A 27458-nucleotide genomic window follows, 5' to 3' on the forward strand; every position below is an offset into this window, starting at 1 on the left:
TGCTTCTAACCCCGCCCCTACGCGTCACCACTGCGTTACGACAACCAATTTTCAGCTTTACGCATGCGCATTGTTTCCCCAGCCTTCTGGCCCCGCCCCTCTGCTCAACGGTAGCGCATGCGCACTTCCCTTCCTCCGCGCCTCCCTCTCCTCTGAGCGGCGATTGGCTACAATGGCAGCAGGCAGTCACCAATCAGCGAGCTGGGATGTTTGCTGGTCCTCCAGAGGCGGCCCGGCTATCCCGGCATTCCTCGGGCGGGAGGGAAAGGTGAAGCCGGTGACCGGAGCTCGTTTGTCCTTCAGCGCCGCTTGCATCGCATTTGCTCCGTCCGTCATTATCCCCCTCTGAGCCGTCGCCATGGCCGGGAACCTGGCCCGCAAGGCCTTGGACTACGTCAAGACCAAGGAATTCCGCGACTATCTCATGAGGTGAGCGAGCAGCCCCGGACTCAGGCAGGGAGAGGCCCAGGCTTCCCTTCCTGGGGGGAGAGATCTGGCCCCTGGCTCCCCCCCACCCAACGAGGATGAATGAGCCACTGACCACCTTGCTTCATGTCTTCCACAACCTTCATGTGCAGGTTCAGTCGGCAGTTAGGAAGACAAATGCAATGTTAGCATTCATTTCTAGAATACAAGAGCCAGGATGTTCTTCTGAGTCTGTATAAGGCTCTGGTCAGACCCCATTTGAAATACTGTGACCAGTTTTGGGCCCCGTATTTAAGGAAAGATGTGCAGGCCTTGGAAAAGGTCCAGATGAAGATCAGAAGAGTGATCCCTGGAATGAAGAGCTTATCGTATGAGGAACGGTTGAAGACTTTGGCTCTGTACTCGTTGGAGTTTAGAAGGATGAGGGGGGGATCTTATTGAAACTTACAGGATAGTGTCAGGCCTGGATAGAGTTGATGTGGTAGGAAAAACTAGAACCAGAGGGCACAATCTAAGGCTAAGGAGATGATTGTTTCCATTAGTACCAGAGACTGGGATCTGATGGCACACCCTCAGAATAAAGGGATGACCCTTTAGAAATGAGATTAGGAGGAAATTCTTCAGCCAGTGAGTGATGAATCTGTGAAACTCCTTGCTGCAGAAGGGTGTTCATTGTAATTCACTCTGAAATTTGGGTATTTGTCCTGATGACAAGAAGAAAGTTTATTCATTAGTGTTACAAGTAGGCTTTCATTAACACTACAGTGAAGTTACTGTGAAAATCCCCTAGTCGCCATACTCTGCTACCTGTTTGGGTACGCTGAGGAAGAACTTACATGGTCAATTGCACCTAACCAACACTGTGGGAGGAAATCAGAGTACCTGGAGGAAACACGTGCAGACTCCATACAGTGACTCAAACTATGTTTTACGGTTAGAGGGTCATTAGATTGGTTCCACTGGTCAGTGCAACATCGAGGGCCGAAGGGCCTCTACTGCGCTGTAATGTTCTATGTTCAAACTGGGAATTGAACCTGGGTCCCTTGTGCTGATTTAACACCATCTCTCTTTTCAGCAATATTCAAGCTCTGTACTTCAGGCTTATAGAATCCCTACAGTGCAGAAAGAGGCCATTCAGCCCATTGAGTGTGCACTGATACTAACAGGAAATCTTACCCTAGTCTTATTGCTGTATTCTCATGTATTTACCGTGGCTACCCCCGCGCCCCCCCGCCGTGCAAAATACATCCCCAACTTATACATCTGAACACTAAGGGACAATTTAGCATCTACCCAACCTGCACATCTTTTATTACTCATAAAGGTGGGGAAGCAGTCACAGTGCAATGCCAAGGTTAACAATCCAGTCAACACCTCCAGCTGCCAATGTGAATGGTCATGAAGCCATCAGGCATGGACCTCTCGGGTTAGGTGTTAAATATGTGGACGATGGACTGATTTGGAAAGCCACAGTCACAATTTGAGCTGCCTGTCACAATATAGTGTAATAGTAATGGCATATTGTTTCAGAAACATATTCACAGCTTGATGTTAAATTGCAGTGCGGCCTACATAGAAAAATTCATGCATAGCTGAAATATTCAGGCTAAAAATGTCACAATCGTGTTTTAACTAAAATAAAGAGGTTTAGGTAATGGAGATGTTCAACAGGATATTGTGGAATTTGCACGTTCTTCCCGTGGGTTTCCTCCGGGTGCTCCAGTTGGGCACAGCCTCAAGATAAAAGGGGGGCGGTTTAGAACGGAGTTGAGGAGGAACTTCTTCACTCAAAGGGTGGTGAATCTCTGGAATTCTCTGCCCGTTGAAGTTGTGGAGGCTGCCTCGCTAAATATTTTTAAGACGCGGGTTGATGGGTTTTTGATAGGAGAGGGGATTAAGGGTTATGGGGAGAGGGCGGGAAAGTGGAACTGAGCAGCGACAGATCAGCCATGATCTTATTGAATGGCGGGGCAGGCTCGAAGGGCTGGATGGCCTACTCCTGCTCCTATTTCTTATGTTCTTATGTTCCTGTCCTGTATCTTATAGCTCAGAGTTCAGTCAGATTCCTGAGTTGCCTTGATTGCTCTCGGCAAGTGAGGGGGCTCATTCTGAAATTGGATAGATTATGTCAGGGATTTTCTTAACTCTTGTACAAACACATATATCTATATATATATATATCAGGAGGATCCCCTGGAGACCCAGGAGAGTAAGGCATGGTGGAATCTCTCATCAGCCTAAAAAAAAACTTCCATTTCTCTGGGCAGCTTTCACTGCTTCCCACCCTCTCCTCCCACCAGGATCTCCCCAGTAGCTGTCTGGACAATTCACTGTATCTCTTGCTGTTTTGTAGGCAAATACCAGAGCCGAACTTGTGCACAGCGACCTGCCAAAAGCTGCAAAGAGTCAAATGTGCTGTTGATGATAGTGGCTGAGGGATAAATTGTGACCAAGGAGATTTCCTCTTCCCTTTTTTATTTGTCTGTAAGAGTACCACAGAAGCCTTTTATAAGGAATGTCTAGTCCGAGGGATGGCACTTCTGACAACTCCGTACTCCCTGAGTATGCTACCTTAAAACATCATTCTTTACAGTCTGCTCCACATCCAGGAGTTCGACGTGAACCCATGACCCTTGACTCTGTGGCAAGAGTGTTTTTGCTGAGACAAAGTGCTCCTGGCAAGATTATTTCCCTTATCCCAGCTCCGATTATTCTTATGTAAAGCATGCCCACCATTAAAAGTTTATTATTTGTGATTGTTTAACGATTTACATTGCACAACTTTTAACAGCACGAAAGCAATACACCAGATTCCGTTCTACAGTGTGAATTTTACATTGTTACATCACAATTCTGTTCACTGTTAATGGGAAATCCTATCAGTTGTGGGGCATCATCTTTATTGTGTGAATGTGTGTGATTGATAGGGAGATATCCAGTGTAATGTAAATGGAGACATTTATCTCTGTCTCTTCCTCAATCTGTGAGCTTTCTACATTTGTCTTAGTGTGATAGGCAGCACAATACACTCTAGAAAAGATTAAGCCGAAGGGGTGTCCGGGTAGAGGTCATTGAGATTATGGAAGAGGTTGCTAGGGTAGACCTGTAGAAGGTGTTTCCATCTGTGGTGGAGCCCAGGACAAGGGTCATAAATATAAGAGAATCACTGTAGGGTGACACAGTGCTTAGCATTGTTGCCTCACAGAACCAGGGACCTGGATTCAATTCCCAGCTTGGGTCACTGTCTCTGTGGAATTTGCATGTTCTCTCCATGTCTGTGTGGGTTTCCTCCCACAGTCTGAAAGACGTACTGGTTAGGTGCAATGACCCGAACAGATGCCGGAGTGTGGCGACTAGGGGAATTTCACAGTAACTTCATTGCAGTGTTAATGTAAGCCTTACTTGTGACTAATAAATAAACTTTATAAAAAACTTTAATACCAAGTGTAAATTCAGAAGAAACCTCGTTCCCTTGAAAGTGGTGAGAATATGGACTTGCTGGCCAGGGAATAGTAGAAAATAATATTGATTCATTTCAGAAGAAACTCAAATATATGGGGAGAAAGGATTAGCTGGATGTATTGGTGGGGTGAGGTGAAAAGATGCGAGTGGGGGCGCGTTGAAGCAGAAATACCAGCATAGATTTGTGGGCTGAATGGTCTGTCCTAATTGATGTAATCCTTCAGTAGGTGGTCTGAATTAGAGGCTTTTAGAAAGTTTCTAGATTTTCCAGTTATGGTGATTTTAAAAAGTTCAAGAGCTGAATTTTTGCTGAGAACAATTGGCTATATAAAGAATCCACAGCACTCGAGTTCTGCATTGTCACTTGTTCTAATTTCCTCTCATATAGCGTATTAATTGTTTCTGTTCCTCTCCAAATATGTTATGAATTTACCCCTATTGCCAAGTTGTTGTAACTGCTACATTTTGGATCCAGTGTTCCCCAGGGAGTGATTATAGTAGAGTATATTACTATATTAATCGGTAGCTGTAGCTTTCAGTTCCAGCCAGGTAGAACCCTTCCTGCATTGTTCAGTTCGTGCCAGAACTTTACTTGTACTATTTAGAAGACCCTTGTCTGTACCCGAATACAGTCAGGGCTCCAATCTCTCTTCTGACAGCAAGCAAAATCCCTCCTCTAACTAAAATGAGATGAGAAGGGCATTAAAATGCCCAGGAGAACCAATGTGCCTTCTGAACATCTTTAAATTTTGACACTGCCCTCAATTTACAGATCTCATTTGATGCTCCCAAGGAGTCTCACCGTTTCATCAATGTGTAGCTTTTACTTTGTTAGTGTAGAATTAAGACCATAAGCTATAGGAGCAGAGTTAGTCCATTTGGCCCGTCTAGTCTGCTCCGCCATTCGATCATGGCTGATAAGTTTCTCAACCCCATTCTCCCGACTTTTCCCCAGAACCCTTGATCCCCTTACCAATCAAATATCTGTCTTAAGTTCTAATGTTCCATGTCGTTATTGAGTAGTTTAGATAGTGAAGTGCCTCAAATAACTTTTGAAAGTCTGTGCGTTTCATTCATTTAAGGTATCATTATTTTTAGCACAGGAAACATTTGTGGAACAGGTTCTGTCTGTTAGCGCTTTGCTCTCGGGTCATTCTTTTCCAATACATTGTCACTCAGCCCATCTCTGTTCTTGCTTTGTGCTTAATTCTGTTGTTGATTTGCCAGAAAAGCTTTTTGTCTGGTTTTCCGTGTATAATTACATGAGCTCAGTGATATAATTTTAACTGATTCCTTTTTATTTTTGAAAGTGTGTTTGAGTCTCCTCCCTGGCTTTAGTGCAGTGATTTTGAGAGGTACTTTTATAACTGCTTTCTGAAACTTTTATCAGACATATGGTGCCAAAAATTGAATTGATTATATTGTATTAAATATTAATTTGATTCAGTGAATTAAAAACAAATTGAAATTCTACAATATTAAAACAGTTTGGGATTTCGTAGACATTGTGTGATTTCTCTTTAAAGGATTTTTCTTTAAGCTGTTCGGCCCATTGAGGCTGCACCAATTCTCTGACAGGATCTTTCTCAGTCCTTCCCCCACTATCCCCTGCCCATCCCCATAACCCCACATGGTTATTCCGCTACTCCTCATGATCTGCATGTTTTGGGACACTAAGGGACAATTTAGCATGGCCACTCTGGCGCACCTTTGGACTGTGGGACAAAACCGGAGCACCTGGAGGAAACCCATGCAGACACGAAGAAGATGCAAACTGTACGCGTGCGCACGCGCGCGCGCGCGCACACACACACACACACACACACACACACACACACACACACACACAGTGATCCAAGGTCAAAATCAAACCTGGATCCCTGGTGCTGTGAAGCAGCAGTGCTAGCCACTCTGCCATTGAAGTTTCCTTCCTTTTACTGAGTAAACTCATTCAATTTTAAGAGTTGATGACAGTTACTTGATGCCAGAAATGTAGTCAGGAACATGCATTCACCTGTCCATGCAACACTACTGCTTAATAAACGAGTGGAATATATTTTTGGTATATTTTATAGTGCGGGCTAATGAGAGTTGGATACACTTCTATAGAATCCCTGTGGTGCAGAAGGAGGCCATTTGGCCCATCGAGTCTGCACCTACCACAATCCCACCCAGGTCCCGTAACCTGACGTATTTACCCTGCTAATCTCCCTGACACTAGGGGCAATTTAGCGTGGCCAATCAACCTAAACCTGCACATCTTTGGACTGTGGGAGGAAACCCACGCAGACACGGGGAGAATATGCGAACTCCACATAGACAGTGACGTGAGGCTGGAATCGAATGTGGGTCCCTGGTGCGGTGAGGCAGCAGGGCTAACCACTGTGCCACCATGCTGTCTTATGTACCTATACTTCTAAGAAAACACAAATACTCGTGTGACTGACACCAGCGAGTGGGGGAGTAAATCTGAACAAAGATGTCTTGTCACATGACATCTGAATCAGTGCCAGAAAATCCTGCAGTACAATAACTGTTAAGCACTACGATGTATATGATCCTAATTTATTGTCTTGTGTGTTGTTCAAGATCTTGCCAACATTCAACTTAAAACTCCTGTTTTTAGCACAAGAAGCTATATCATCTATCTTGGCCAAAACACACTCTTATTTGTCAATAACACATTGCTGAATGTTTCAAAACAGTGCTGTGATATTTTATTGGGGCACTGCCAATCTGCAGTCAAAATTCATAACAGAAAAAAATGTTAAAAAGCAATTGGTCTTCAGGTGAAGTGGGACAGGGGATGATGGATGACTGAGTCGAGATGAGCAGATGTAACTTTTTTTTATATAGTTTACAGCATGGTGGCACAGTGGTTAGCACTGCTACCTCACGTGGTCAGGGACCTGTATTTGATTCCCGGCTTGCGTCACTGTGTGGAGTTTGCATGTCCTCCCTGTGTCTGTGTTTCCTCCCACGGTCCAAAGACAGGCTGGTTAGGTGTATTGGCCATGCTAAATTCTCCCTCAGTGTACCCGAATGGGTGCTGGAGTGTGACGACTAGGGGATTTTCATAGTAACTTCATTTCAGTGTTAATGTAAACCTACTTGTGCCTGATAAATAAGCTTTAACTTTATTATTGTCACAAATAGGCTTACATTTACGCTGAAATGAAGTTACTGTGAAAATCCCCTGGTTGCCACACTCTGGCGCCTGTTCGGGTACACTGAGGGAGAATTTAGCATGGTTAATGCACCTAACCAACACGTCTTTCAGACTGTGGGACGAAACTGGAGCACCTGGAGGAAACCCATGCAGACGTAGGGAGAACGTGCAGACTCCGCACAGTCAGTGACCCAAGGCTGGGAATCGAACTGGGTCCCTGTCACTGAGGCAGCAGTGCTAACCACTGTGCCACCATGCCACCCTTCACCCCCAGTTTAAAGTCATCCATTTTGTGTCAATTGTTAGTATTTGTTATTAATACCAGTGCCCCTTTGGTTTTGGTAAGTTTCAGATGCGCCATACAGTTTACATAGGTGATTTTCTTTCGAACTCTGGATGTAAGAACTTACTAAATAATGGGAAAAGTCGGTGGTGCTCACAGACCTCGGGTTTTTAATGTGCCCCAAGAGAATCATTTGTAGTATTGCATGCTGGTGAGTTGGAGAATATGGATTCCTTAACTCGTTTTGCCCACTTTATGCAAATTACAACATCTCACATATACAAGGCATGCTCGAAATCGGTACTACTTTGATGGCTGGACCATTGGATTTTTTCAGGAAATGGAGTCTGATGGGGTCAAGGTGGAGTTGAGGATTATGAGGTCAGATCAAGCATGATCTCATTGAATGGTGGAGCAGACTTGATGGGCCAAAGGGCCTACCTCTGCTCCTGTTTCTTATGGTCTTGCGTTTCAATGATATCTGGATTTTCTTCCATTTTAAAAAAAATCTTTTTCAGAATTAGTTTTGAAGATGGTCGTATTGCTTTTTTCCTAGATGGTATTTCAAGGAATTTGGTAGATGAATTATATATAAAAATATCTAGCTCCAGTTGAAGACTACTCTGTAAATGAATTTGTTAATGTTAATATTAGTTTTCCTACCTTATGGGTGGGTGTAAATGCTAGAACTTTTCTTAAATACAAACTTGTAAATAGCCAAAAACTTTTACTGAGCGATTGTATGATGTTCAGTTAGTTACCACAAATGTTTGAATCTGTTTTTAAATGCAGTGCCACACAGGTTTTAGAAAAGCCCATTGCTAAATTTTGTTAAATTTTTTTATATACATTTTAAAAATGCATCTTTTTTAAATCATTTTGTTGACAAACTTGTGCTGCAATTTGTAATTCCTAAATAGTGATAACGAAGACTTGCTTGATTCAGCTTGCAACAGAATCGCAGTAAACTGTGCAGAGTTATGTGCCGGCGTCTAATTTTAGATTCAGAAATTTGAGCTTGAGTTGCCTGTTCTTCTGTAATAGCTGAGGCAGATTGCCTGTCAATATCAACTGCGAGATTATGTACCCGTTTGGCCGTTCAGTAAACATCATGTGATTTGACTCTTCAAGACCTCAAAAGTCTGGACCCAACCACACCCAGACCTGTTAATACTGGTTTTAACCAGGGCTGAGATAAGGTGGAAGGTCAACCATGATTATATTGACTGGCAGGGAAGACTTGAAGGTCTGAGAGACCCATTCCAATCCCTATCCTTAAGTTTTCACACAGGCAACTTTCTTAATACATCTACTACATTCACTGCTGCAGGCTATTGGTTATATTACCTTCTTAATTTCATTACTTTTCTGAAAGCAATAAGATTTGGAGGAAAATAACAGTTTATAAATTAGATGTTCTGTTGCTTGAACAGAATGAAAGAATGATCACTGTTCTAAATTCAAATTTTGCGATGAAGTGGCATATAACCGAGTGGGCAGATGTCACAATTTTGCATTTTTTTTTAATTAAGGCCAATTTTAGTAATTACTGTCTTCAAAACAGGACATACCGCAAAAACACTGCAAAACCAAAAATGCCCATCCGGTAAGCCAGGTAGTTTTCAAATCCCAGGCCACAAAGCTGACCCATCACTCCCGTCTGGTGTGTTTGATGGAGGTCTGCTTGGTACTGTTGCCTCACTAATAAATTCATCCCCAGTTGCAAACCGATATCTTGTTAGTATTAAAACTTGGGACACATGCAAGTGGAGCATTGCTTTGATCTTTATGCAACCAGGGGATTTGCATAGTAACTTTATTGCGATGTTAATGTAAGCCTACTTTTAACACAAAATAAAGTTAATCTGGGATGGCATGGTAGCACAGTGGTTAGCACTGCTGCTTTACAGCACCAGGGACCTGGAATCCTGCAGTACAATAACTGTTAAGCACTACGATGTATATGATCCTCATTTATTGTCTTGTGTGTTGTTCAAAATCTTGCCAACATCCAACTTAAAACTCCTGCTTTTAGCACAAGAAGCTATATCATCTATCTTGGCCAAAACACACACTTATTTGTCAATAACACATTGCTGAATGTTTCAAAGCAGTGCTGTGATATTTTATTGGGGCACTGCCAATCTGCAATCAAATATTCATAACAGAAAAAAATGTTAAAAAGCAGTTGGTCTTAAGGTGAAGTGGGACAGGGGATGATGGATGAATGAGCTGAGATGAGCAGATGTAACTTTTTTTTATAGTTCACGGCATGGTGGCACAGTGGTTAGCACTGCTACCTCACGTGGTCAGGGATCTGTATATGATGCCTGGCTTGAGTCACTGTCCATGCAGAGTCTGCACATTCTCCCCATATCTGCGTATGTTTCCTCTGGGTGCTCCAGTTTCCTCCCACAGTTTGAAAGACATGCTGGTTAGGTGCATTGACCCAAACTGGTGCCAGAGTGTGGTGATTAGGGGACTTCCACAGTAATTTCATTGCAGTGTTAATGTAGGTCTTACTTGTGATTAATAAACTTTACTTTTACTTTAATAAACTTAAACTTCAGGGGCTTTAAAGAATCTGCACCTATGCAACCAAGGGGACAGAGGCACCGTGAAAACTGACTTCATGTAACATGTATATGATACTGTTGTAAAGGTGGGGGCGATGTGCAGATTATAATCTTTTTGACTGTTACGTCCATAATGTTTTGCTTAAATTCTTTTTTCCAAGGCCAGGCTTAACTTTTATTTTTTGATGATTGTTGTGTACTTCTGTCTGTAAAACAAAGCCAGTCCTTCTTTAAAATTGGTTCCAATGATGGCTGTGTGTCTAGATTAGAAAAATTAGATGGGACCTGTGAACTCTTAAGGATGTAGGGGACACTGTTATAAGATCCAGTCACCTCCAGTGTTGCATTGAAGCTTGTGACAGAAGCGCAGACTGTATAGTCTTGCCTGGCTGTCTGGATTATTGAATCATGTACAATATTGTTGAGCATTTGTGCATTACAAAAATTAATGATCTCTTTTCTCCTCTTTCTCTGTTCCATGTGAATAAACATTATATTGGACGATCACTTTATCAGCACGGTAAGCCAGTCATTTTAAAAAGTTGCTTAGATACTTCAGCGTTGTAATTTTTCTCAATGATGCTCCAACCTGCCTCAGGTATCAGTTAACAATCTTATCTGTTAGCTAAGGAGTTATACCTCCTTTCTCTCTCTACGCACCCCACCCTACCACATTAAAATGATGAGAAGAACTATAAACATATAAGCTTTTGAAATACAGTTTATCTGAGCTTACTATAGAAGACTTGGGAACAAGAGTAGGTCGTTCTGTTCTTGGAGCTTGTTCCACCATTCAGTAAGAATGTGGCTGATCTGGTTGTGGTTTCAATTGCCTCCCTGTAACACAATAGGCTTTGCTGTTGGGCAGCATGGGCAGTATGTTGTGAGGTGGATGAGCCCATCTGAATGGGTGATGCAATTCATCAACTTGTTCTGAAGCTTGCAGAGTAAACTTGTCATGGATACTGAGCAATGCAGTCACATGGGCACGAGTGTAGGGCAGCATGCCATTCAGTTAAAGCATTGGATTTTCACTTTGTACCCCAACACATGTAACAATAATAATTCAATGGAAAGGATTGTTCCTTGCACACTCTTCAGACAAAACATGCTGTTCGTAGAGTACATAGGGGAGAAGGAAAAGAGAGAGTGGAGAATCACAGAATCCCTTCAGTGCAGGAAGTGCAAGACTCGATTTGGCCCATGGAGTCTTGCACTGACCACAATCCTACTCAGGCCCCATTCTCGTAACTCCACACATTTACCCTGCTAATCCCCGACACTCGGGTCAATTTAGCATGACCAATCAATCTAATCCACACATCTTTGTGGAGCACCCGGAGGAAACCCACACATGCATGGAGAGGATGTGCAAACTTCACACAGACCCGAGGTCGGAATCGAACTCCGGTTCCTGGTGCTGTGAGGCAGCAATGCTAACCACTGTGCCGTCAAATATAGTGTTGCAGTTACAGATAGGTTGAGGAGAAAGATCAGCTTGAAGTTCAGAAGAGTTGGAGTTCAGTTCTAAGAGCACAGAATGGGAGTAAAAGATGGAATTAGAGGCTATGCTGGAGATAGCTCACAAGAAGTCACCTTGCTCCAATGCCATTTTTTCCTTTTCCTGCCTATATTCCATCTCTCTTTGTACCCTTACCCAGCAAAACTAGATCACTCTAAGTGTTGTGAGCAAGGGTTGATCCAGCTTCCACAGGCTTCTGGGGAAACATTTCAAGTTTCTGGCATCCTTTGTGTGAAAAGGTGCTTCTTCTGATTGGCATTTGCTTAAAACAGAGCAAGACCAATGAAACCATCAGAGACGTAAATCGGCTGTCCCTCATCCTCGGCTCCGTTAGTTCTAGACCTGACTGTTCCAAGTCTTCTTCTTCCACCAGCTCTGAAACTCATCCAAAGCTCTGCTGTCCGTACCCTATTTTGCACCAAGCCCCTTTCACCCCTATGCTCACTAACCTGCGTTTTAATAGTGTCGGTGTGAGAACAATTTAATAGGCTGCAATGTTTTTTCTATGTTGGCTGTTAAAATATAACAATAAAATTCAATGGGCTGACATCGTAGAATTCCTACAGTATAGAAGAGGCCATTTGGTCCATTCAGTCTACACCAGCTCTGACAGTGTGTCTTACCAGGCCCCCTCCCTTGCCCTATCCCTACTAACCTATACATATCCCATGGCCAATTCAGCTAACCTACGCATCTTGAGACATTAAGGGGCAATTTACAACAGCTAATCCATCTAACCCGCACAACTTTGCATTGTTGGATATACTGTTTATTATTTTACCTGTGTGGAATTGTTTTGAGCTTGTGACATTTAATGTTTGATTCATTAAGCAATGTGTTCATTTGATCGTGACTCTCTTTTTTGGTTACTGTTTTCTAGCACTTTTGGGGTCCTGTTGCTAACTGGGGGCTGCCCATTGCTGCCTTTAGCGACATGAAGAAAACGCCAGAGATCATCAGTGGCAGGATGACATTTGGTAAATCAAAGCTTCCTGAAATTCTACATACTGTGTGGTAGCAAAATGGTGCAGCTGTGAACCTGCAGTTAAACCCTCAGTCAACCCTCTTACTTGTTTGAAAATGGTCAATTCACAATTTGCAGCTCGGGGTATCATGTAGAACATGAGGCGGGTAGAGGGCAGCACAGTGGTTAGCGTTGCTGCCTCACCGCCAGGGATCCGGGTTCAATTCCCAGCTTGGGTCACTGTCTGTGTGGAGTCTGCACATTCTCCCTGTGTCTACGTGGGTTCCCTCCAGGTGCTCTGGTTTCTTCCCACAGTCTGAAAGACGTGTTGGTTATGGTGCATTGGCCGTGCTAAATGCTAAACAGGCATTGGAGTGTGGTTCTAGGCTGTTTTCACAGTAACCTCATTGCAGTGTTAATGTAAGCCTGCTTGTGACACTGATGAATAAACTTAAAAAAAAACCTGAACTTAAAACTTAAACTTAGCCTTAAAACGGCTTGAATTATACTTTTTAAAAAACTGAATCAATGGTTCTGAATGAGCTTCCATGGCTTGACATTGTTCAAACTCGTACACTTCATTCAACAAAGATTAGGTAGCACCTTCCCAACTCTCAACTTCCATCTAGAATAGCAGTCTCCAAACTCTGATCCGGATGTGGCCTGCAGGCAGTAGTTTGGAGACCCCTGATCTAGAAGGATGAGGGCAGCAGATATATGGGAACACCACCATCTGCAAGTTCTTCTCCAAGCCACTCACCATCCTGACTTGGAAATATATCGCCATTCCTTTGCAGTCGCTGGGTCAAAATCCTGGAATTCCCCCCCCCCCACGGCATTGCAGGTCAACCCACAGCATACGGACTGCAGCGATTCAAGATGGCAGCTTACCACCACCTTCTCAAGGGCAACTAGGGATTAGCAATAAATGCTGGCCTAGCCAGTGACGCCCATGTCCCATGAATTGAATTTAAAAAAAACATCAGCTTGAAAAGAAAGGATGAATGTTTAGAAATGAGATACGTTCCAATTTTACAGTCTGCGCTTCTTCCTTTCTTTAAGATTTCTGGTGGTTTCCTTGCAGGGTGCTATGATTTGGTGCCCTGACTCTCCCAAAGCCACTCTGGTGACTGGAAGGAGTGGAGAAAGTACTGTGGTTAATTTTGTGCTGTTTTTTTCCTGAGGAAGCAATTGTTCTTCGTACCGCTTTATGGTGGCTTTGTTTCATTGGGGAGTCTTGTGCAAAGTATGCTAACATGTCCTCCCAGTGCTCTCTTTGTAACTAAGTAATGGTGCTTGTGCAAGATCTTGGGTGTGTCAATATTATTTTGAAATAAATGTTTGACGCATGGTAAACACACCAATGTTCTGTGGGTATGTCAACTAAAATTCAAACTATAGGTAAATTGTTCTCATGCCTGAACCCTTCTCGTTTAGTACTATACATAGAAATGGTGTCACAATTGAGTGAATAGTGTTCCCTATGTATGCCTGCATTGTTTTCCCCCTCTCGTGTTCTATATTAGATTGTACTAGTAATTTAGGTGGGCTCCAGTTATCTATATCGCTTTGAACATGAGTGAGGCACTATTTCATTTATTTACTCACCGTAGTTTGCAATCCTATCTTTAGTACATACTGCTGCACTGATCTTTGGAATTGATGCACTGTGCCACACATTGGTTCGTTCCCCACAGAATTAACTTCTCACACTTTGCTCTGAATTTGTGCTCCATATAACAGTTTCGTAGAATAACCATTTTTCTCATTTCTCGTGTATTCAATCAGTCACAATTCATATTGATAAATCATAAAATTCCTACAGTGCAGGAGAGGCCATTTGACCCCCAAGTCTTCACTGACTCTCTGAGTTAATATCTTATCCAGGCCCTCTCCCCAGCCCTATCCCTGTAACCCTACACATTTGCCATGGCTAATCCACCTAACCTGGACATCTTTAGACTGTAAGAGGCAATTTGGCATGGACAGTCCACCTAACCTGCACATCTTTGGCCTGTGGGAGGAAACCGGAGAACCCGGAGGAAACCCAAGCCAACACGAGGAGAACGTGCAAACTCCACGCAGTCACCCAAGGTTAGAATTGAATTTGAGTCCCTGGCGCTGTGGGGCAGCAGTGCTAACCATGGTGCTGCGCATAATTATTTAGACATTGTAATTAGTTTTGAAAATATTATGCATAATTCTTTGTGACAAAGGCTTTCAATAGGAGTCAACAAGGGAATCAGATCTCTGTCTATTCATAATGATTAATTTAGGTTTTCCTTCTAATTGTTGGGATGTTGCTTCATCCTAAGTTGTTTTTTCCTGCACTGTTTTCCATTTGATAACTGATGGCGGTCTTCTGGAAGTTAGGCTAAGTGGTGTGTGAATCTGAGCAATGGATTAATTGCCTGAAAGATGTATGGAGGGCGTTTGTGCATATTGTCCGGAATTTTACTGGCACGCGTGCCCCGATTCCGGGGACGGGCAAGGCTTGGAGAACGGCATTCTTCATTGGCCTTGGGTGAGATCGTTCGAACCTTGGGTGGATGTGCTGGTAAAATTCCACCCATTGTGTTTGTCCACAACTGTAATTTCTGTTCATTATGAAGAATGTCTCTATTTCATACACTTTAGCTTTTCACACAAATCCTGGGAACCATTGATAACAACTTGCTCTATTTTGCATATGTTTACATGGATTCAGTAGATTATTGATAGTGTTGGAGTAGATTGCTGTAGTTTTTAAGCTTACTGATAACCTAATATTTAAACTGTAATCAACCTTCTGACCTCTGCTGCTATCGATTGCAACTGATTTAAATAAAGCTGACCTTTATCTTGCATTTGATCAGTGATGCAATTAAATAGCATTTTCTTTATTACATTTGCCATGGACTATTGAGATTTGATCAAATATTGATCATATTTGGGGCGGCACGCTAGCACCGGTTCGATTCCCAGCTTGGGTCACTGTCTGTGCCGAGTTTGCACATTCTCCCTGTGTTGGCGTGGGTTTCCTCTGGGTGCTCCAGTTTCCTCCCACAGTCCAAAGATGTGCGGGTTAGGTGGATTGGCCATGCTAACTTTCCCCTTAGTGTCCCGGGATGCGTAGGTTAGAGGGATTAGTGTGGGTATATATGTGGGGTTACAGGGCTAAGACCTAGGTGGGACTGTTGTCGGTGCAGACCCGATGGGCTGAGTGGCCTCCTTCTGCACTGTGTGGTTTCTATTTCTACATTAACACTCCTGGGGGTTTAGCATTTGCCTTGCGATTGCAGGCTGGATGTAGTGTAAACGTTTAATAATGCAGTGCTCTGCATACAAAATGACTGGCTCGTGTTCTCTTTCACAGCACTGTGCTGCTACTCTGTGCTTTTCATGCGATTTGCCTACAAGGTACAGCCCAGAAATTGGCTCTTGTTTGCCTGTCATTTCACCAACGAAATGGCACAGCTCATTCAGGCAGGACGGCTGATCAAATACAAGTAAGTGCCCTTTGTTTCCGAAAACAAGTTTTTTTGGAGGGGGGCGGGGGGGGGGGGGGGGAGAAGGGGGGGCAAAGGTGGGGCATGCTCCAAACATCTTTGCCCCACTAAATTTTGGATTTACTTTGGAAACTGTGATGTTGATGAAATCTAGTTCTTTCGCAGTGAGCGGTGAACTAACTCATGCATTTAGATTGTGTGTACAAATCCAAAAGAAGCATTTGGAGGATTATGCGTTACAGCAACTCAAATTCATGCTGAATTGTGGGATTTAGAGAAGTATTCCTGATATCATCCAAAGGTGAGAGTTGAACCCAGGTCCCTGGCACTGAGTCAGCAAGTGCTAACCACTGTGCTTCCCTTTATTAATTCCCCAGATGCACCCTCTGTAGTTATTATAGCATCCCTACAGAAGGAGGCCATTCGGCCCATTGAGTCTGCACCAACCACAATTCTACCCAGCCCTATCCCCATAACCCCATGCGTTTACCCTAGCTAGTCCCCACTGACACTGAGGGTGATTTAGCACATCCAATTAACATAACCCACACATCTTTCGACTGTGGGAAGAAACCAGAGCACCTGGAGGAAACCCATGCAGACGTGGGGAGGACGTGCAGGCTCCACACAGATAGCGACCCAAGCCAGGACTCAAACCCGGGTCCTTGGAGCTGTGAGGCAGCAGTGCTAACCACTGTGCCACCGGGCTACCCATAGTTCACCCCACCATACAGGTTGCTGACAATGTCTGAGTGATCAAACTGAGAGTCAAAGTGTTCCAACCCTGGAACTGTTAGCCATCAAGGTGGAGGACATATAAACTTCAAAAGTGCGGTTGGGAGAGAGGGGAATTGGGTGCGTATCTTTCTTTTTAAAAAAAATAATCTCCAGTAAAAGAATCAATGCCAACTTCAGTTGCCCAACTCAGTTTTGCAACTATACTGTTGACTCGTGTTCCAGTGCTAAGCATTAAACGTTCTATTTTTGTAGTGCTGAGAAGAAGATGCATTCCAAGTGATGTCAGACACAGCACTTTATCGCCTCGAGAGCCACATGTCACCAATATTACGCACAAGATTCTATAAACTTGACCTAAGATCCTGGAAGGCTAATTCTTCGATATTTAATCCCAACTGTATTTTGTAATTAATTAATTTTTGAAAATTGTTTTATCGTCCCTTTCTAATATGGCCTTACATTTTCTAAACTGGCCTTAAATTGACAAGCATATTGCTATATACATGGGTTCTTAACATGTACACATTTTGCTGTTTTTAAAACGGATGCAGACTAGCACTATCTATCTGTCCGTGATCATGCTGCAAGAATTGGTTGATAATAATAAACATTGACTTGTGTTGTAGATCAATGGTTTTCGCAGTTTCAAGGTGCTTTGAATGGTTGGTTTGTCACATGCCAAACTGCTGTCCATTAAAGGATGCCAGATTAACAGCCAATTATTGGACCTGGTGTTTCTTTCCCAAAGCAATTTTTGGCCTTAGATAAAATATAATGTGGCTGGATTATTTCTAAAAGTGGAGTTCTTCTTGCCACTGTAGATGGAATGGTTGGGAAAACAAAAGGAGCTAGTCCTGTTAAACCAATACCTTGTTGACAGGCATTTTTAGAATGCTGTGCTGTGAGGTTCTGATCAGATCATAGGCTGGATGGCCGGCGTGGAAGGGATTGGTGCTCTCGGCATGGAGATTTGATCCCCAACCTATCTGGGATGAATTTTGGACCAGCATCTTTGCCCTATCTGTGGTGGAGGTCAGGGTACTGTGGGTCAGTCCTGTCTTTGGGCAGAAAATCAAATAAGAAGGAAGTCTGAAAACAGAGCTGTTATCGATTGTAGACACATCTGGCTTGAGTGATTAAAAGGGTGTACAAGACCACTGCCCTCAATTCTCTCATTTAAAAACTACATTCTGTACTTGACCACTGCTTGTAAACACTGTCCCGTTTCCAACAGCTCTATCTGACCCTCTGATGCGCCTTTGTCATTTATCTTTAATGCACAACGTCTTGGGTAGGGCAGTGGATGTTGTCCACGTGGACTTCAGTAAGGCCTTTGACAAGTTACCTCATGGCAGACCGGGACAGAAGGTGAAGTTGCACGGGATCAGAGGTGAGCTGACAAGATGATACAGAACTGTTCATAGAAGACAGCGGGTAGCAGTGAAAGGGTGCATTTCTGAATGGAGGGCTATGACAAGTGGCATTCCTCAGGAATCATGCTTGGAGCTTTGCCATTTGTAATTTGGAGGAAAATATTACTGGTTTGATCAGTAAGTCTAGGAACAACACAAAGGTTGGTGGATTTACAGATAGTGATGAGGACTGTCTGAGGATACAACAGGATATAGATTGGTTGGAGATTTGGGCAGAGAGATGGAATTTAATGTGGGCAAATGAGGTAATGCATTTTGGAAGATCTAATAAAGATAGGAAATATACAGTAAATGGCAGAACCCTTAAGTGTATTGACAGGCAAAGGGATCTGGATGTATAGATACAGGTTACTGAAAGTGGCAACGCAGGTGGAGAAGGTAGTCAAGGCATGTGGTATGCTTGCCTTCACCAGCTGGGGCATTGAGTTTAAAAATGTGGCAAGTCATGTTGTGGCTTTATAGAGCCTTAGTTAAACTGCACTTGGAATATAGTATGGCAACCAGAATTGAACACTATCAGAAGGATGTGGAGGCTTTGGAGAGGGTACAGAAAAGATTTACCAGGATGTTGCCTGGTATGGAGGGCATTAGCTGTGAGGAGAGGCTGGAGAAACTTGGTTTGTTCTCACTGGAACATTGGAGATTGAGGGATGACCTGACAGAAGTCTGCAAGATTGAGGGGCATGGACAGAGTGGATAGTCAGAAGCTTTTTTTTCTCAGAGTGGAAGGATCAATTACTAAAGTGCATAAGTTTAAGGTGCGAGGGACAAGGTCTAAAGGTGATGTATGAGGCAAATTTTTTACACAGGCTGGTGGATACCTGGAACTCGCTGTCAAGGGAGGTAGTGGAAGCAGATACGATAGTGACTTTTAAGGGGTGTCTTGACAAATAGGATGGGAATAGAGGGATATGGTCCTCGGAAGGGAGGGGGTTTTAGTTCTGATGGGCAGCATAGTTGGTGCAGGTTTGGAGGGCCAGAGGGCCTGTGCTGCAATAACAAATTGTTATCCTTTCTTAATTATTGAACTGGAGATTTCCAAAAAGTTTAAAGTTTCTGATTGTCACAAGTAGGCTTGCATTCATCCTGAACTAATAAACTGACAACTTAAACTTCATTACTCATTAACTGCAGAGGCCTTTATGTCACTTGGCCACTTGAGCTCCATTTGGGTATTGGTATAATGTCGGTCATTGGTGCACCAATCTGGTAGTATCATCTTCTTGAAGATTTTGGGATCCATTTGTTAGCCTGCTCTCTCAACTTTATTCTTTGTCCTCCCACTCTTTTTAATTGAGAGCAAAATAATCTTCAAGGGCACCTTGTTTAATTTTTTTCCTGTACTGTACCATGTAGGCCAGATCCTTCCATCCCTTGAGCATAACTCCACATATTGATATTAAGCCTGATAACCCAACCAAGAATATTAAAGACTCATCCATGTGAAGTGGCATTGACTGAAGATTGGCCGCTCCCCCTCAAGTAATGATTTTTCTGCACTCTTAGTGTTTTGTGTGGTTGTGGGAGTTGTTGGCTAGACCAGCATTTATTGCCCATCCCTAATTGTCCTTAAGATGGTGAACTGATTTATTGAATCACTGCAGTGCATGTTGTGTAAGTAAACCTATTGTGCTGTAGGGAAGGTGTCAGTTTGTGTCAATATGTACATATCCACAATATCTTTAAGATCCTCATATACAAAGCAGTTGTCCTCTCAACTCTTCTATATGGCTCAAACTTGGACTATGTATAGATGCTACTTCGGCGCTAGAGAGGCTCCATCAACACAGTTGGAAGATGGATTCTCTGCATTAGCTAGGAGGACAGGTGTTTTAACATCAGCGTCCTTGAAGGAACCAAGAGTACCAGCATTGAGGCCAGGATCATCTGAAACCAACTCAGCTGGGCTGGCTATGTGCTCAGGATGTTAGAGCCCTGACTGCCAAAGCAAATCTTGACACAGCTGGATGAAGGCTCCCCAACAAGATGAGGACAAAGAAAGCACTTCAAAGACACCCTGAAGCCTTACCTCAAGAAATGCAACAGAGATATCAATGCCTGGGACGCCCTTGCTCAGAATGGACCGACTTGGAGGAACTTCCTGATTGAAGGGACACAATTCTTGTGGGATACCTGGCACCAAGAGGAGGCCAGAAAAGGAGCCTGACAAAGGATTGACAGTGATCTAGAGTCCCAGCACTGAACCCACCTCCCAGACACATCTGCCAAGTGTACAGTCAGAGATGTGGCTCTGAGATCGGGCTGATCAGCCACGTAAGAACCCTCAGAACCCACGAACAGAGTGCTGTCAACAGGATTTTGTGGTCCTGCCAATGGCACACCCCGCCACAAGTTACATCACTGTTGGACTTTCCTGGATCCGTGGGCCACCTCCCTTGGCACTGGCTGCAGTACTGGCAATGGGCTCTTGGTGCTGCTGGAGTTGTGGACAATCAGACCCATTAATGAGAGAAGGATGACATATGTACATGAATAAATATTAAAGGTTATTTTTGCAGATTACTTGATATAAAATTAGACGGTTCAAATAAGAATGATAAAAGCCAACAATGGGTGATGATTGAGGCAGTTTCTTTTACACAGAGCATTCTGCTTTCTTGAAAGGATCTGACCGATTTTCCTTTTCAGTTCATTTCATTTTCACTGCCTCTTCAAGTCATGTTGTACATTATACTAAAGTATCACTAACACACAAGCTGGTGTGATCTAAACCCTGTGTGGAATGGGTCTGCTATCAGCAAAGGGGTAGTAGATTCAGCAATCTCTCACTGGTGCTCTGCTAAATCTTCCTAATGCCTGCCCATTTTACTTCCACACCTCAGATAAGCATGAATGAACAATTGTTTATTGAACATTGGTCCTGTCTTCATACTTAATGATGCAAGTTTTGACTCAATCTTGTTGCGAACAGTGTAGGATTATGAATTGTCAAACAAAACTCAAATGGAACTTCTAGCTCATCAAATTGTCCCTTGCGTTCTTCAATTATTGGCACCTAACAACTCTTAGAAACTATAATGCAGGAGGAGGCTAGTTAGCCCGTCAGGTCTGCACTGATCACAATCCCGCTCAGGCCCTATTCCCGTAACCCCTCATATGTACCCTGAAAATCCCCCTGACACTAGAGTTAATTTGTTAAATACCAAACCTAACCAGTACATCTTTCCGACTCTGGGAGGAAACCAGGGCACCTGGAGAAAACCCATGCAGATGGGGAGAATGTGCAAACTCCAAACAGACAGTGATCCAAGCTGGGAATTGAACCCGGGTCCCTGGCGCCATGAGGCAGCAGTGCTAACCACTGTGCCACCACGCCGCCCACCTGTTTAGTTTGGTTTTCCTTTGTGTGTAGATGACTCTAGTGTTAACTGCTCAGTAATTATTACAACGTTTGTTGTTGATTAAGTAGTCACTCGGTCTGTGGGCAGCGTACTTCCTTGCGTACATGTGCTGAAATTTTGCATCAGTTCACATTGGCAGGATCTCATGGGTCCCACCAATGGTACACCCCTGCTACAAGTGTCCCCTCTGCTGGCCCAACCTTGCCTGCCCAAGACCAGGACTTTCTGTGGTTCCACGGGCTGCCTCCCTTGGCACTGGCTGCAGTACCGACAATGAACTTTTGGAGCTGTTGGCTCCAGATTACTGATTAGAACGCGAGTCTTTACAATTAACCTGCTGTTCTAAGTACTAGCCTCAGGAGCTACTGGCCAATGGGACCAGCCAACAGTGAAACAATATGGATATCCTTGCAATAAAATGTAGTCTATATATATATTTTTCTAAACAGCAGAAAGCTTATACTCTAGCACCTTGTCTGGTTTCAGCAAGCGTTCAGTCACGGTTCAAGGTTCAGGGACAGAATTTCGTAATGCCAGGATTTGTGCAGTTGGCGTTGTAAGCAATGACATAAGCTCGTCCTCTGAAGCATTGAGTACACACATCCCATTCACTTCCACCAGGCTGCAATAAAACAGGAAACATACACATTAAATACCTGCGTTATTGCTTGAGAATTCCAATCTTGGATCATGGGGACAAGGCAATGATACAAGTGGCAGGTAGCATTTGTGCTGCACAAGTGCCAGGCAATCACCATCTCCAACAAGAGACAATCTAAGCCATTGACCATCGACACTGCCCTGTCTGTTCCTGATTTTCATTCATGATCTTATCGCCACCGCCCCCCCCCACTTCCTCCCCCTCCTGCCTGGTTCCAGTAGCCTGCTCATGTTTCGGTTTTAGTGGCTTTGATATAATCATTAGTTACCTGTCATTGGGTTGTAGATGTGAGTCCTCCACTGCCACAACCTGCAGCCCATGGCCTGCACGCCAGCCCACAGTGAACCCATAGCCGTCAGCCCTTGGCACTTCCTGCACTGCCACCAGGGTTGCAGTTGGACGCGGAGCAATGAGCTGTGCCAACGTCACCGACTGTCCAGCACCGTCTGGCTGTAATCACACAGAGAGATCAAGTAAGCTCCAGGCATCATTCCCAGGAAAGGTTCTCCGCACAGTCACAAAGAGACTGTAGGTATAATGCCACAGTGCAATCACAGGCAGCCTTCAATGTCCAACCAATGAGGAACACTGATGTCATGGAGACGTGTGTTCAAATTGCACCTTTCTAAGGTTTTCTTTTTATTTATTAGTGTCACAAGTAGGCTTACATTAACACTGCAATGAAGTTACTGTGAAAATCCTCTAGTCGCCACACTCTGGTGCCTGTTCAGGTACGCTAAGAGACAATTTAGCACAACCAATGCACCTCACCGACATGTCTTTCTGACTGTGGGAGGAAACCCACGCAGACACAGGGAGAACATGCAGACTCCGCACAGACAGCGACCCAAGGCTGGAATGGAACCTGGGTCCCTGGCACTGTGAGGCAGCAGTGCTAACTACTGTACTACTGTGCCACCCACGGTGGCTGGCTGGGGAACTTAAATTCAATTAATCAATAAATCTTAGTGGATGCAGTGATGAAGTGGTATTGTCACTGGACTAATAATCCAGAGACCCAGGGTAATGCACTAGGGACTCGGTTTCAAATCCCACTATGGCAGATAGTGAAATTCGCACCCCTTATCCTCAAACTATGACCCCTAGTTCTGGACTCCCCCACCCTTCGGTTGAGGATCCAACACCTCGATTTTCTCAGGAGGTTAAGGAAATTCAACATGTCCACCACAACTCCCACCAATGTTTACAAATGCACCATAGAATATATCTTTTCTGGTTGTATCACAGCTTGGTATGGCTCCTGCTCTGCCCAAGATGACAAGAAACTGCAAAAGGTTGTGAATGTACCCCAATCCATTACACAAACCAGTCTCCCATCCGTTGACTCCGTCTATACTTCCTGCTGCCTCAGAAAAGCTGCCACCATAATCAAGGACCCCACGCACCCCAGACATTCTCTCTTCCACCTTCTTTCGTCGGGAAAAAAGTACAAAAGTCTGAAATCATGTCACAACTGACACAAAAGCAGCTTCTTCCCTGCTTTTGAATGGATCTACCTCACATTGAGTTGATCTTTCTCTACCCCCTAGCTATAACTGTAACACTATATGATGCACCCTCTTCTTCCCTTCTCCCCAATGTACTCTATGAACAGCATGCTTTGTCTGCATAGCATGCAAGAAACAACACTTTTCACTGTATCCCAGCATGTGTGACAATAATAAATCAAATCAAATAATACAGAGGGACCCCCGTATGGTATTTGCTTTGTATCAACTTAATCTTTGATGTAAGTTTGTGTACATTACAATTAATTCTATAAGAAAGAGAGCATTAAGTCAATTTCTGAACGTTACTGTAACAAACTGGCTGAATAAGACATAAAGCAGATATTATTATACACTTTAACTTATACACTTTAAGCATCAATAGATTAAATAGGATACAATATGGGGCCAGCATTCAGTAATTCAAGATCTCAGTGCTAACAAAGAATTATTCAATGTTATGGTAAATACTTCAAAGGAAAGTGTACTATGTTGACTAAATTGATAGTGCCAAAGTATAAGAGTGGTGAAGTTTATTAATGTTACGGGGTGACTATCTTCATGAAATGTACTGTATGAAGTCTCTCAACACTGGGTTAAAACCCAACAGATTTATTTGGTAGCACAAGCCGCAAGCTTTCAGAGCACTGACCCTTCATCAGGTGAGTGTTGATATGCACGATCTTCTTGGAGATCCTCTCCACTTGGAGCCGGCAGTTTGCAGCGTCAATGGTAGCTATGATGTGGAGATGCCAGCGTTGGACTGGGGTGGGCACAGTAAGTAGTCTCACAATTCCAGGTTACGATCCAACAGGTTTATTTGGTAGCTCAAACCACAAGCTTTTGGAGTGCTGCCCCTTCATCAGGTGAGTCACTTTGACCTGGTGTTGTGAGACTTCTTACTGTGCTTACCCCAGTCCAACACCAGCATCCTAATGAAATATATCCAGAAAATTGGTTTGATCTGATTGCAATGCAACAGTAAATGTAAATCTTGCGGAAACACCTTTCCACGTGCCTGCATTGTAAAGAAATAATTAATGGTTCTACTCTCCCTCCTCTCTTCCCCAAGCCAAACAAGCTTTGGGATTTTGTTTTTTGCAGCCTTTCAGTTAAAAGAAATCTGCTGTTATTTTCAATCCCTTGTGTTATTTATACCCAAACATGATCCTTTCATGACATTTGTTCCCAGTGTATTATTACTATCAAAAATGACTCCATATGAAGATTAGGCTACTAATTGTAGAGCGTATTCATATTAAATGATTTCCTTGGTATTTACCAGCACATTTCATTGAATGCATTAATCCCTTGCTAATCTGTACTGAGAATAACTCTTAACACTAAGGGAAATTTCATTTGTCACAACTAGCAGGCAATACAATCCGATTAAACTTCTCTGACAGGAGATGTGTTTATTGGCGGGATAGAGCGGGAAGCAATTATATTCTTTTTGGCTACCTTAATAGTTTACCAGCCATTTCAACACAATTGTCTATTCCTGAGAATTATATAGAAAGACACAGAAGAAGGCCATTTGACTCATTGGCTGTGTACTTTTATTTCATTAAGCTTTCCCAATAAGTTATCTACTTATTCATTTGTGGCATTGCTGGTTGGCCAGCATTTATTGCCCGTCCCTAATTGCCCGAGGACAGTTGAGAGTCGACCACATTGCTGTGGCTCTGGAATCACCTATAGGCCAGACCAGGTAAGGACGGCAGATTTCCTTTCCTAAAGGACATTAACAAACCAGATGGGTTTGTCCTGACCATCGACAATGATTTCATGGTCATCAGTGGATTCTTAATTCCAGGTTTCTTTTTAAATTGAATTCAAATTCCATCATCTGCCATGGCAGGATTCGAACCCAGGTTCCCAGAACATTAGCTAAGTATCAGGATTAATAGTCTAGTGATAATACCACGAGGCCATTGCCTCCCCTGGCCACTCAATCTTTCCACATATCCCTACCAGACCGGACAGTGATTGAAACTTGTTAAGTACTTCAAAAGACATATCAGGATGTGACAAAAGGATTGTTATAGTTATAGGACTGTTACATGTTATAGGAATAAAAATCTGGTAGTGGGTCTTTACATGAGGAAATATCTCTGCAATGAGCTCAGTTCATCCCTCAGCTGTCTGCGGTTCCTTTATCATTAACGTGGGCTGTACGGTGGTACGGTGGTTAGCACCGCTGCCTCACAGTGCCAGGGACCCGGGTTCAATTCTGGCCTCAGGTCACTGTCTGTGTGGAGTTTGCACGTTGTCCGTGGGTTTCCTCTGGGTGCTCCCGTTTCTTCCCAAAGTCCAGAGCTGTGCAGGTTAGGTGGATTGGCCATGCTAAACTGCCACTTAGTGTCCAAAGATGTGCAGATTCGATGGATTGGCCAAGATAAATTGCCCTTAGTGTCCAAAGATATGCAGATTAGATGGATTGGCCAAGATAAATTGCCCCCTGGAGCCCAAAGATGTGCAGATTCAATGGATTGGCCAAGATAAATTGCCCTTAGTGTCCCAAGATGTGCAGGTTAGATGGATTAGCTGTAGAAATGTGTGGGGTTAGGGGAATAGGGTAGGACAGAGAACCTGGGTAAAATGCTCTGTTGGCAAGTCGGTGCAGGCTCGATGGGCCAAATGGTCTCTTTCTGCACCATAGGGATTCTATGAGTCAAAAACAGCATTGACTGTAGGGAGGTCTTGCTGCGGCTGTATAGGGCATTGGTGAGGCCGCAGCTGGAGTACTGTGTGCAGTTTTGGGCGCCGTACTTACGCAAAGATATTTTAGCCTTGGAGGGAGTGCAGAGGAGGTTTACTAGGCTGATGCCGGAGTTGAGGGGGTTGAGCTATGAGGAGAGGCTGAATAGATTAGGCTTGTACTCGTTAGTTTAGAAGAATGAGGGGAGATCTCATTGAGACGTATAAGATGATGAATGGGATGGATAGGATAGAGGTGGAGAGACTCTTCCCGCTAAGAAAGGATAGTAGGACTAGGGGGCATAGCCTCAAGATAAAGGGGGGGCGGTTTAAAACAGAGTTGAGGAGGAACTTCTTCACTCAAAGGGTGGTGAATCTCTGGAATTCTTTGCCCGTTGAAGTGGTGGAGGCTGCCTCGCTAAATATTTTTAAGACGCGGGTTGATGGGTTTTTGATAAGAGAGGGGATTAAGGGTTATGGGGAGAGGGCGGGAAAGTGGAACTGAGCCACTTCAGATCAGCCATGATCTTATTGAATGGCGGGGCAGGCTCGAGGGGCTAGATGGCCTACTCCTGCTCCTATTTCTTATGTTCTTATGTTCTTATAAATGATGGTTACCCCTACCAGGAATGCTGTCCTGCTTAAAACCCTCTCGGGAATCACCCAAACAGATTAATGCTGCCACTGATCAGGACTGTTGGAGAGGAAGTGTAATTGGCTTCCCTGCCACTTCAGGGAAGTGAGTCTCTCAGAGGGTCGTCAGCCTTTAGAATTCTCTTCCTCAGAGCGTACTGGAGGCTGCTGGGTTACTGAGATTGCTCAAGGCCGAGTTAGAGAAATGTTTGATGGACGCCTGGAGTGAAAGGTTATGGGGGGTGGGGAGGGCGGGTGGAGGGGGTCAAACAGGAAAGTGGAGTTCAGACCACAAACAGGTTAGCCCTGATCTTAGCAATATGGCAGAGCAAGCTCGAATGGCCAACTCCAGCTCATAAACCCCAGCTTCCTCTCAATTGACAGGAAATTGAGACATTCCATGAGATTGCCCAGAGACGGCTTGTCACCTGATCCTGATCTCAATTGATCTAACTGAGAGCTTTGTCCCTCCTCAGATCAGCATCATGGTGACCCGAGAAGCCCTGGATGCTTCACTTTTCCCACAGGCTCTC

General features: G+C 43.8%; 1 protein-coding gene across 1 annotated transcript; it reads left to right on the top strand.

Annotated features, from left to right (window-relative positions):
* The first annotated feature begins 234 nt into the window (after nt 1-234).
* On the top strand, nt 235-17347 carry mpc1 (mitochondrial pyruvate carrier 1). Its single transcript, XM_080200014.1, has 5 exons — nt 235-429; nt 9223-9226; nt 12319-12415; nt 15758-15890; nt 16881-17347. The coding sequence occupies exons 1-5, from the start codon at nt 359-361 to the stop codon at nt 16906-16908; spliced, it is 333 nt and encodes a 110-aa protein (XP_080056140.1). The 5' UTR covers nt 235-358; the 3' UTR covers nt 16909-17347.
* The last annotated feature ends 10111 nt before the right edge of the window (nt 17348-27458 follow it).

This window comes from Carcharhinus amblyrhynchos, chromosome 12 (assembly GCF_965287045.1).
Source record: "Carcharhinus amblyrhynchos chromosome 12, sCarAmb.v2.hapA, whole genome shotgun sequence".
NCBI lineage: Eukaryota > Metazoa > Chordata > Chondrichthyes > Carcharhiniformes > Carcharhinidae > Carcharhinus > Carcharhinus amblyrhynchos.

Excerpts from the sequence above, each read along its gene's own strand:
- mpc1 (XM_080200014.1), top strand. The coding sequence starts at position 359 with ATGGCCGGGAACCTGGCCCGCAAGGCCTTGGACTACGTCAAGACCAAG. Across the intron at positions 12,416-15,757 it reads CAGTGGCAGGATGACATTTG|CACTGTGCTGCTACTCTGTG; the intron begins GTAAATCAAAGC and ends TCTCTTTCACAG. Across the intron at positions 15,891-16,880 it reads GGACGGCTGATCAAATACAA|TGCTGAGAAGAAGATGCATT; the intron begins GTAAGTGCCCTT and ends CTATTTTTGTAG.